Source organism: Rhinopithecus roxellana, chromosome 17, assembly GCF_007565055.1.
Source record: "Rhinopithecus roxellana isolate Shanxi Qingling chromosome 17, ASM756505v1, whole genome shotgun sequence".
Taxonomy (NCBI): Eukaryota; Metazoa; Chordata; class Mammalia; order Primates; family Cercopithecidae; genus Rhinopithecus; species Rhinopithecus roxellana.
In genome coordinates, this window is record NC_044565.1 from 80,699,186 (window position 1) to 80,711,852 (window position 12,667).

At 35.7% G+C, this 12,667-nt stretch overlaps 1 protein-coding gene across 6 annotated transcripts in view; it reads right to left on the minus strand.

Moving 5' to 3' along the window:
* Nucleotides 1-1,166: 1,166 nt before the first annotated feature.
* HNRNPLL (heterogeneous nuclear ribonucleoprotein L like) overlaps nt 1,167-12,667 on the minus strand; it is a 40,053-nt gene continuing 28,552 nt past the window's right edge. For all 6 annotated transcript variants that reach the window (XM_030921277.1, XM_030921274.1, XM_030921279.1 and 3 more), the window contains 6 exons: nt 10,913-11,130; nt 7,208-7,329; nt 6,537-6,738; nt 5,794-5,851; nt 5,607-5,705; nt 1,167-2,220 (listed from right to left, as the gene is read on the minus strand). In XM_030921277.1, coding sequence (XP_030777137.1) covers nt 2,165-2,220; nt 5,607-5,705; nt 5,794-5,851; nt 6,537-6,738; nt 7,208-7,329; nt 10,913-11,130 — 755 coding nt within the window. In that variant the 3' untranslated portion in view covers nt 1,167-2,164. The remainder of the gene's footprint in view (nt 2,221-5,606; nt 5,706-5,793; nt 5,852-6,536; nt 6,739-7,207; nt 7,330-10,912; nt 11,131-12,667) is intronic.

Sequence of the window (12,667 nt, forward strand, 5' to 3'; positions counted from 1 at the left end):
ACAGAGATGGGATTTCAATATTTTTTTAAAGAAACTCAAAGCTAGTATTATTTCTTTACAGCTCTTAAATCTGATTTTTCTTGTTCTTCTAAAAGCATAAAGATAGCACAGAGAAGAATGTTGCCAAGGCTAAGGAAAGAGGGAGTATTCACAAAGCAAACTTCATTAACAGCAGTCATCCCTAAGTAAACTATCAAAAACATTAGTGACGGCAGCAGTATAGGGCTTACGCACCAGTGCATATATCTATCAGCAAAGCCCAACTTACCAACTAGTTTACTCCCAAAGAATTCACTTATTTTGGTGGAGAGAGAGCCTTACAGATAAAAATCATTTCTACAAGTCAAAACTAATTAAAATCTAAATGAAATAAGCCCTGCCAATACCTACAGGTTTATTTCTTAAAATCTTAGGCATTAAAAAGTCTGTAATTCTGAGAATCCACATTAATTTTCAGAGGAGGAAAGAAAGTACACAACTATTACATAAACCAAAATTAAGGCATTTCAATTTTTCAACAGAGGTAGAAAAGTATTTATAGGGGAAAAAAAGCTTTGTTTATTGTAAAGTTAGATAAACTGAGGTATTAAATTGGCAACGAGTAAGAAACATACATAGCCCAGTATCGAGCACAGTTCACACAGTTACCCTTGGCATAACTTACTGCGTTCTGTGATAAGGGTCTAAAATATTTCTAGGTTAAAATTTAATTTTTTCTTTATCTTTAGAGGAAATGCTGGTCCACTGCCATCAAAATGAGGGGAAATAAATGTTAATGTGTGTTTAGTTTCCATCTAAACTTTCTATTAAATAGCTCTAAAATTGTAAACACGTGCCTTATTTATAAAAGGATTTTTTATACTAAAATTTAAAATAAAGTCTTTACAAAAGATCTAAATGGAACTTTCATTTACAAATTTGTTTTAAAGTGTCAGGATTACAAAACTGCTATTACCAACTATTGATATCAGTTATTCTAGGTAGATGACACACATTCTCCTTCTTTTAAAGATGAAAACAAAATGGCCACATCAGTTTTTCTATTGTAAAAAAGCTGTGAACTTGATAACAATCGTGCTATAGTCTCTTAATACCATGTTTGGTCCTTAAATCTTACTTGCCTATGTATAAAATCTATTATTTTAAAAAGAAAAAAAAAACAGATCCAGTGGGAGAAAGAATGTTTAATAAATGGTATTGAGACAAATAGCTATCTGTTTGGAATAAAAATAAAATTAGATCCTTAAATCTTGTACCATATAGAAAAATACATATTACTGATGGATTCAAGAGTAAAAAATAAAAATGTAAATATCCAAAATTCTACATACAATTTTAGGGGGTACACAGATTCTCTGAAGCCCACCCATAGATCCCAGATTATTATCTATAAGAGAACTGTTAATTATAACCTCTATTAAAATCTCAATGCCAAATACTAGCTGTATTTAAGATTTAAGTCACATGCAACAAATGAAAATGAACACATTAACTCATTGTTATAAGTTTATAAAATCTCCAAACTGGACTAGAAACAGAGGCATGTCAATACAAATGGACACTGACTTAAAAAAAAATACACCAATTTAAATAAGTTTGAATGCATACTGTACAAGTGTATCCATGTCTGTTAGCCTTTCAGAAATATAAAATCAGTTAAATCTGTAGTACTTAAAATTCAACATATGTAATGTTATTCTCAAACTTGATTAAAATAATAAATACAAGTTATGTTTAATATGAGTAACTGCAACATACTTAAACATCTAAACATATAATAGGAATTCTATATTAAAATGCAATACTTTCACCTGCATTAATCTCTTACACAATGAAAAAATACTTGCAGATAATTAGCATTAAGAATGCAAATATATTTTTACTGTGGAAGAAAAATTACAGTAATAAGGTTAGAAATTATGTATCTGTATAATCTACAATGAAGCTGTAGATAGTCTACATTATGATATTCTATCTTAAAATGAAAACAATTCAATATTTAAGTTTACAACAAATTTACTCAAGGCAAAATATGTTTATTACAGAACAGGATCTTAAAGTAAGCAAGGCAACATGAGATCAACCATTTTAGATTTTTTTAATGAAGTGTAGCTTTGAAATTGTTAATAAAGGTGAACATAAATTCTAACATGCTCTTCTCTTCTTATAAATGGGATGATGTAGAAAAGCAAAGCTTCAATGTATAGGGATTGGAACCATCTGTAAAAAGTAAAAAACAGAGTTAATATTTCACTTCATCAAACTTTCAAGATCACTTTGAAGTACCAGAGTAAATTATTTCACCTTTTTATACTAAATATAAAGAATATGGTGAATATAAAGCAGGAATATGAAGAAGTAAAACTGACCAGACTTGGTGGCTCACCTGAAGTCAGGAGTTCGAGACTAGCCTGGCTAATAAGGCGAAACCCCTCTCTACTAAAAATACAAAAATTAGCTGGGTGTGGTGGTGTGCGACTGTAGTCCCAGCTACTCCGGAGGCTGAGGCAGAACTGCATGAACCTGGGTTGGGAGGTGGAAGTTGCAGCCAGCCGAGATTATGCCACTGCACTCCGGTATGGGCAACAGAGCGGGGTGACAGAGTGAGACTCTGTCTCAAAAAAAAAAAAAAAAAAAAAAAAAATTAAAATTTCTAAGTAAGGTAAGGGGAAGATTTTTATTCATATTTACTGGAAGGTAAGCTCATGAAGGCAGGGACTTTATTGACTGCTACATTTCTATTGTTCTCAACACTGTCCGGCATTCAATTTTTTTTAGTGAACTGATCATTAAAGAATAAACAGTATCGGCCGGGCGTGGTGGCTCACGCCTGGGAGGCCAAGACGGGTGGATCATGAGGTTGGGAAATCAAGACCATCCTGGCTAACATGGTGAAATCCCGTCTCTACAAAAAATACAAAAAAGTTAGCCGGGCATGGTGGCGGGCGCCCGTAGTCCCAGCCACTCAGGAGGCTGAGGCAGGAGAATGGTGTGAACCCGAGAGGCGGAGCTTGCAGTGAGCGGATATCAGGCCTCTGCACTCCAGCCTGCACTCTAGCCTGAGGGACCGAGCGAGACCCCGTCTCAAAAAAACAAAACAAAACAAAAGAATACACAGTATCAGGATTAAGCAGCAAAGTTCACATTGCAAAAATATTGCCAGCAGTTAACTCTCTATAAAGTCAATTCAGGCCTGGCGCGGTGGCTCACGCTTGTAATCCGGGCACTTTGGAAGGCCGAGGTGGGCGGATCACGAGCTCAGGAGATGAGACCATCCTGGCTAACAAGGTGAAACCCTATCTCTACTAAAAATACAAAAAATTAGCCAGTCGTGGTGGCAGGCGCCTGTAGTCCCAGCTACTCGGGAGGCTGAGGCAGAAGAATGGCGTGAACCCAGGAGGCGGAGCTTGCAGTGAGCGGAGATGGCCCCACAGCCCTCCTCCCTGGGCGACAGAGCGAGACTCCGCCTCAAAAAAAAAAAAAAAAGTCAATTAAAATTCAAATACAGTTTCGGAAGTAGGACAAAGCTGGAATGTACATGAAGACATCTGTAATCCCAAAAGGTTCCAGGAAATCTAGTATTAAATCTCTCTTCATCAATGGGGCATGTAAGTTTTGAAATTACTGAAAAAAAAAAAAAAAAACTGGGTATACATCACAAAAATATTGCTATTTTGTAAATTTTTCTTTAATTTTTCAGACCAGGCAGAAATAGCTCTTCCTCAACTGCATATATAAGAAATCAAAGCAAAGAACCGGTTTTGCTATCTTAATGTATCACAATTTTAGTATTAAAAGCTGTAGTTCATTAAACAAAAAAAATTCCTGTAAGGGGAAAAGCATATGCATCAACAAGTGTGTACAAGACACTGCGGAGGATAAAAACATACATAATTGTCCCTATCTCCAAATAGTTTACAATTTATATACTATTTCTAATGTATTTCATATAACTTTAAAGCTTTTTAAAACTTTCTCTCAAAAATTAAGCCTCACTACTGTCACTACTTAATAACATTTCCCTTTTTCTTTTTTTTTAACTAAAAGTAAAATGAGAAGAAAGTCGACATTGTGGCTTGTGCCTATAACCCCAGCAACTTAGAAGGCTGAGGCCAGAGGATTGCTTGAGGCCAGGAGTTCAAGACCACCAGCCTAGGCAATACAGCAGGACCCCCTCATCTAAAAAATTTTTTAAAATAAACAAATACACATCAATAAGCTGGGCGTGGTGTTGCATGCCTGTAGCCCCAGCTATTTGGGAGGCTGAGGTGGGAGGATCACTTGAGCTCAGAGAAGTTGAGGCTGCAGTGGGCTGTGATTGTACCACTGCACTCCAAGCTAGGAGATGAGCAAGACCCTCTCTCAAAACAAAACAAAAAAAATAAAGTGTTTCTTACTTAACTTTTTATTAAGGAATTTTCAAACATACACAAAAATATAGATAGGTTTAATGAATCCCCACATACCTATCACCCAGCTTCAGTAATTGTCAATATTTGGCTGTCTTACTTCATCTACCTACCCTTCACACATAGTTTTGAAAGCCAGGATATTTCAAAGCAAATTTCAGATGTTATTCCACCCATAAATCATTCAGTGGTTTTTTTTTCTCTTTTTTAAACCATCATTCATCACCACACCCAATAATGTTCTCCTATTATTTAAATACCCTTTAGATCCAGGATCAAAGTAAATTACACAGCACAAAGTTTCAAAAATTAAACTTGAGTTTTCTCATGCCTGTAATCCCAGCACTTCAGGAGGCCGAGGTGGGCGGATCATGAAGTCCAGGAGTTTGAGACGAGCCTGGCCAACATGGTGAAACCCCGTCTCTACCAAAAATAAAAAAATTAGTTGGGTGTGGTGGCAGGTGCCTATAATCCCAGCTACTTGGAAAGCTGAGGCAGGAGAATTGCTTGAACCCGGGAGGTGGAGGTTGCAGTGAGCCGAGATTGTGCCATTGCTTTCCTCTAAAATGATCAACAGGGATTGTGGAAGCTATAGCTTGAAGGTGATTCCAACCTCCTGGTACTCCCAACCCATATAGTCCCCTCCAACACTCACTGTACTATGTTTGGTCTCTGTGACCAAAAAAATTGTAACGTTAAGTGATGGTACGACATCACTTAATGTTAGGTTAATAAAAAACATTGTTGATTTATCTCTTGGATCACTCAGAGAGAAGTCAGCTACCATGAAAAGGCCAATGTGGCTTGACTGAGCCTGCACACAACAACGTGAGTGTGCCTGGGGGTGGATCTTCTGGCTTCAGTCAAGCCCTAAGATTACTGCAGACTTAGATAACAGTTTGACTGCCAACTTCATGAGAGATTCTAAGCCTGAATCACCCAGCTGAAATGCACCCAAAATACTAACCGTCAGAAACAGTAAGATAATAAATATTTGCTGTTTTAAGATGCTAAATTGTATGGCAATTTGTTATACAGCAATAGATAACTAATACAGGAATTAATATGCCTTTCGTTTTTGTATTTATCTGTATTTTTTAAGAAGCCTATTAAGTGTTATTTTTATATTACCATGAATGTTTCTGTGAAGGTAACTCCCACTAAATAATTATGACACAAATACAGTATTTTACTTACTCGGGACTCTTATCTGATAGTGATTCAGTGCCGTCAGGGCTTCTACTGCATCAGTTTTGCACTCCCATTCTAATAGCCCAGAAAGTGTTTTGGCTGAAGCTAAAACAAAAAAACACAAACTCAGTTATTATTACTTGCTTATCACCAACTTAACCAGAAAACTTTAAAAGAGGGACTGTTCACTTACGTTTTGCATCAAACACTTTATATTTGATGAATGTAAGAACTTCATGGTCATTACACAACTGCCGAAGAAAGTAAAACTTCATTAAAAATATAGCCAAAATAATATCCCACTTTTTTACAGAAAGTAAACTTTATGGCAGAATTTAAGTTTCAATTCTGGAATGAATGGATTAAATCAAGTATGTTTTTTACATACTTTCTCAAGTTGTATGAGAAAATCAATTAAAAACAGTGAAATTCTATAAACTATGTTAAGTAACTTAGTGCCGCACAATAAAATCACAGATTGGTTAACTAAAATACATATTCTCAGAGTTGACCAGGATTTATCTAGTACTTAAGGTAGGGAGTAGAGTTCCAGAAAATCATTTATCTGAAGCATTTCTTACAATTCTTACTTAGCATTTTCTAAGTTAGGGGAAACAATATAGATAAAATTTTGTTATGGGTGAGATTTAAAAACATGATATGTCTTTAAATAACTTTCTGAATGCAGGAGTAAGACGACCTCATTCTAATTCCAACTCTCAAAAGGACTGAACCACACACATCAACAAAGACCAATGAGGAATGGAGGCCAGAAAAGTACAATGGTCAAAGAATAAACTATCCAGTACCAAGTAAATAAAATACTAATAATATCGAAAGCAAAAGAATGAGCAAGACGACTTCCAAATGAAGCTAAAACAGATTTTAAAATAGGAAATGGCAACATTCTATACACATTTGTATTTCAGTGCCTACCTTTGTGAAGGTCTCCTCTGTGACACACAATGGAACATTATAATAATGCAAAACACAGGAGGGTGGCTGGATTATATTCTTAGATGCTTGGCCAGCACTTGTAAAGCGATTATTTTTGCTCATTGCAAAATCTTTGTAGCTACTCGTACCATCCTCCAGCTCAAATATTTGACTTGGAACAACTGAATGTTGTTTAGACACGCTAAAGATTGGAAAGAAAAGACATACAAAAGTACTTTGTTAGATAAAAAGCAGCAAGTAGTCTCAGAATGCTGATATATTTTGCTTGCATAAATCTTAACCAAAAAAGGCATACATAGAGCTATTTAAATAGAGGATTTAGTTTGGGTTATAATCAATCACTCTTGTAGTTTAGACATCAATTAGAAAGAAAATCTATTAAATATATTCTCATATTAGAAAACTTTAACATAAAAACTTGCCCATTTTAACATGTTTTATCATCATAAAACTAAAAAACAGGTATAGCTAAGCAAAATCTGAGTGATATGACCCTAATCCTTATCTAAAATAACAATACTACAGCTGTTGTTTCAGATGTGCCCTCAGTTACATTAAAATATTCTCAAGTTGACATTAATGTCTCTAATAAAAAAGGATAAAGATTTTAAAATATTTTTAAAAATTTATCATTTAAGATAGATAATTACCAAACATTAAGTCTTTTCCCAAATAATTTGACATTATTAAGGTGTGTGACAGCTCTTTCTACAGCATACTCATCACCCATTTCTACCAGTGCTGTACCAGGAATGGTCTTCATAAATTTTACCTGTAAACACAAAATCCCAAAAAGGTGACCATTTAATTCCCTTTCACAGTAGCAGAATTTTTTAAAGACAATATGACCTAAGTGGTTAAACTAAAATACAGAAGATCACCTGGATTTTAACTATATTCTGCCATGTTATGAGATACCCTTAACTCTTATCAAAATTCAGTAGTTAAAAAGGAACACTATACTACTATTGTATAGCCTACTGAAGAACAGCACAGGCTTACCCTTACTCTGTTATGTATTAATTATGTGATTAGAGGGCAATATACTTAACTTCTCTGAGCCATGGATTGTTGTTGAAAATGCAGATAATACCATCTGGCAGGATTCATTTATTCTTTCAACAAATATTTATTAAGTGTCTAATATGTTTTGATAAGCACTGTGGTAGGTACTGGGGATTTAATGGTGAATGTTAACAGACATTATCTTCCTGAACCTTATATTCTAGTAATTAAGTCAGAAATGTAAAAGTAAACAAATAGTAATTACAAACTATGTAGAATTCTATTAATGCAACAAACAAGATGCTATAAAAGAAGTAATACAAAATAGCCTTGAGATAGCATGGTCACAGGAAGGCCTGTGCAACGTAGGGGAATACATGTTATTTCAGGACAGTTTGGGCAGAGGCCATACTTACCCTCTTGTACTATTTCCAGTTTTAGAATATAATGCTGTAAGGGTTAGAAGGTATACAGTATGGTATCATTCAGCATAGTGCTTAGTCTTGGGAAGTCCCTAAGTAGCTATTAAGTACAGTAGTTCCCCCTTATCTTTGAGGGATACATTCCAAGAACCCCAATGGATGCCTAAAACTGCAGACAATGCCTGGTGCAGTGGCTCACACCTGTAATCCCAGCACTTTGAGAGGCCAAGGTGGGATGCTTGTTTGAGCCTAGGAGCTTGAGACTAGCCTGGGCAACATAGTTGAGACCCCATCTCTACAAAAAAAAAAAATGCAAAAACCAGCTGGGCATGGTGGCATGCACCTGTAGTCCCAGCTACTCAGGAGGCTGAGGCAGGATTGCTTGTGCCTAAGAGCTAGAGGCTGTAGTAACCTATGACTGTGCCACTGCACTCCAGCCGGGGCGATAGAACAAGACCTTGTCTCAAAAGCAAACACACAAAAAAACTGCAGGGAAAGGGAAGGGAGGGGGAGGGGAGGGGGAATGGGGAGGAGAGTGGGGAGGGGAGGGGAAGGGGAGGGGGAGAGGGAGGGGGAGGGGAGGGGAGGGGAGAGGAGAGAAGGGGAGGGGAGGGGAGGGGAGTGACAGAGGGAGACTCCGTCTGGAAAAGAAAAAAGAGAAGGGGAAGGGAGGGGAGGGGGGAGGGGAGGCGGAGGGGGTTGGGGGAGGGGAGGGGGAAGGGAAGGGAGGGGGGAGGGGGGTGACAGAGTGAGACTGTCTCAAAATGAAAAAAGAGAAGAGAAAAAAGAAAAGAGAAAAGAAAGGAGGAAAGAAAGGAGGGAGGGAGGGAGGGAGGAAAAGAAAGGAAAGGAAAAGAAGAGAGACAGAGGTTAGGCATAGTATATACTATATATAAGCATAGCATATATATACTACACTTTTTCCTGTACATACATACCTATGATAAAGTTTAATTTATAAATTAGGCACAGTAACAGACCAACAAAATAATAAAATAGAAAAATTATAAATGATCTACTATAATAAAAATTATGTGAACATGCTCTCTCACAGAATCTTATTTTACTGTAGTCACCTATTGTTGGAGCAGTTAACAGTGAGTAACTGAAATCAAAACTGTGGATGAGAGGCCTCCTGTATCAAGGGCATAGACGACACCTTGAACGTATTTCCTTCTTATCTATTGACCTCTGAAGAATACTGAGAATGTATTTACACAACAAATGCAACATGGCATCTATTTCCATCACTTCAACTACCCACTTTAATAGGATATACTACACCTGTACTTGAACAAAACTCAGTTGTAACAGGATTTTTCAGCTTTATTTGAAATCTCTTGTCTTCTCATGGGCAAAATTCTCTCCCTTGATGTAATCCAATGACTATCTACAAATCTAATAGTGACTAAATATACACATTAAATATGTGGTTCTTGTATTGGTAAATCTTTAAAAGAAAGAAAAAATTAACTATATATGGATCTTTAAAGGATTATGATAGTTTGAGTTCAATGTACCATAGCCTATCATTTCAAATGTTTTAAAAACTTGGGAGATGTAGAGTAAAAGAGACTAGAATTAGTCAAATAACATACAGAAAATCTAAGTTTCATTAGAAAAAGTAATTTGAGTTTCTAAATCATATGAGACAGTTTATAACACAAAAGACAAAGATCTACTAAAGATGTTGATTAAATTGCCTGATTCTGATTGTCTGCATATGTGAAAAGCACAAAAAGAAAATATAAAGAAAGTTAAAACATACATTAAAGCCCATTTAATTATCAAATATGCAGTTCCCTCCACTTGACTTAACACTTGGGTCTAAGATAAAATGTCTGTGTGAAAATACTTCTCCCAATGCTACTAAACCTATCCCATGTATTCTTGGCCAGTTACACAAGCGTAAGTACCCCATATGTTATCCCCCAGACCAAATGTGGAGTTTTCTTTTTTTTTTTTTCTACTGTGATCAAATGGTTGACAAAATTCTTGTTTCAGAATTTTGAAGAGTTGCTTCCTTTGATCAAGGAGGCTTTAGAATTAATGAACTAAGAACTAAATGTAGCAACTTTCCAAGCCATGTTCCCTTCCCACACAGTGACTCACATGCTGCAAGTACTTATTGTTGCAAAGAACACTGAAATCACTTAAAACAGGAAAAAAACACATTACTACAGTACTAAAACCCAAATTAGCAAGTGTATCAAACAACTGGTAACTTAAGACTACCATTCGTTTTCCTAGTTAAATTTTCCATGATTCTTTCAAAAACTATTTCTCTCACATTTGTGAGAGATCAATAAATAAAATGTCGCAGATTTGGGGAAAACACAGTTATTTGATAATAAAGTTACAATTATTAAAGACCTCCAAAATATGTAAATTGCTAGACAGAAAGTTTTGGACACATTCTATCAAAGTGGGTCAGTTTCAAATACTGATTGAGCTAAATGCACATGGTTCCTCTGAAGATAATAGAACCCTGGCATTTAGGAGGCAAGTGCATAAATTCTAGAACTCTCTGACATTCACAACTTCTGGCTAGGCTCTTAAGCTTGTTTTTATATATACCCTCCATGAAAGTAACTGTTCTTTCAACATTTTAAATGCTAGAATCTCTCTGAAATGAGATCACAAAAATATAGACTTCATGCCTCTCATACCATAGTGGTTGATTACTACTGCTTTAGACTTTTTATATTGGTTATTTAAAAAATATTTGTAGTATCAACAACCTATACTTATTACTTACCAACAAAAAACATTTTCCAAAGTTCCTATATAATGGATTTTTAGCTTATGTGGGTCATTACTGAAAGAACTTGGATATTCCCGATACAAGGAGAAGACACGTATTTGCAGCCTTTTCAGAATTACTACTGAATATCCTAGCAAAAGAAACTAATATAAAGAGAAACTTACCTTCTCAATATTTCCATATAAGCAGAATAGGTTGAAGACTCTTGAACAATTCATTTTTAGTTGATGTAATCCACTAACCATTACAACTGAACCAGAGGGATTTCCTCCATGCATGTAAGAGGAAGAAGCCTGCGGCAATGGATAAGCAACAAGCTCAGGTGTATCTCGAGAGCCCATTCTGTACCGACTTGGCAAAGGCAATAATGGACCATGGGATCCTATAAAAATGATCAAAATAAACAAATTAACATATACATATAGTTCTGTTTATAAATACTTTAGGAGATATACTGCACCACACAAAAAATAAACTCTTAATCTTAGCTAGTTTGATGTACAAAGAAAATTTAAATGTATGGATATTTCAGCATAACCCAAGGAAAATTAATAAAATTTGTATTCATTTGCACCAGATACAATATATATTGACCTATACCTGCATACACCAGGCTATGAGTTTATATTTTGAAAAAATGATAGTTTAACAAAAAAGGCAATGGGGTGGGGGTTAAGAAAATGAATGTAAAATTTGGGGCCACTGTATATAAATTATACCTCAAATTTAAAAAATATCACACACCAGGTTCTATTGTGGGGAGAGGGGGGCAGGGATAGCATTAGGAGATATAGCTAATGTAAATGACGAGTTAATGGGTACAGCACACTAGCATGGCACATGTATACATATGTAACAAACCTGCACATTGTGCACATGTACCCTAGAACTTAAAGTATAATAAAATAAATAAATAAAAAATAAACCTCCTGCCAATGTCTTTTGGAGGAGTAATAATATTACATGTACAGTGAAATCTAGGAAGCTATCTCTATACAGATATAATAAAAAGAACCTCTTCAGTCCCACTGAAAAGTTGTTTCCTTGAATATATTTTACTGTGTACTTTCAGGTTGGTATCTTATTCCCCTGATTCTAATTTAGGAAACTAAAACCCTATATTTAGTTAATAACTCAACTACACACAGGTGTCTTATTACTCTACAACTTCCATTTTTTGAAACAATATCAAAAACCCAGAAGGAAATAATGCCTGAGTATCTAAACTATTTCAGCAGAAACACACACACAAATCTGTGTTTCTTACATTGAGAATCCTCATTAAGAATCAACTTGCTAACTTTAGAGTAGCTTTAAACAACTTTATCTGTTTTTCCCATCCACAATAAAAGTAACAAAAAATAAAGCGAGAGTGTAGAATGAAAAGAAATGATGGTGGAGAAACTGACACTCAAAGTAGGCATAGGGCACATTTTACAGCAATAAGAAGACAGAGAAACTCAAAAGCAGCAACTAAGAAGGAGACATGCAGCTCAGAAACAGAAACCCTACACATCTTAGGTGCTCCTAAGTTAATTATAACAGAAGCATCGTCTGGGGTACATGCAAAGGTCCCCCTGATGTGCAAAACCAATCCAAAAATCCAAGTCCTTTCTCCATTTCTCAAGAACTAAAGAGTATGCAATGCCACTGAGTTGCACTTTTTGTAAATAAGACTAAGGGACAACTGTCATCTATCTACTAAGTGAGTTACTAAGAACTACTAAATTTTGGTATTCATAACATACTATTAGAGCTTATGGTGGACTCCAATTTTTGGTATTCTCATAACAGCTGCCATTCATAACAACACAGTAGCACTACCACCAAACACACGCAAACACGGTGTGAATTTCAGCAGTTTTAGGGAGGAATACTTTATCAATGTATCATCATCAGTGTCTCCTTAAATTGGTCAT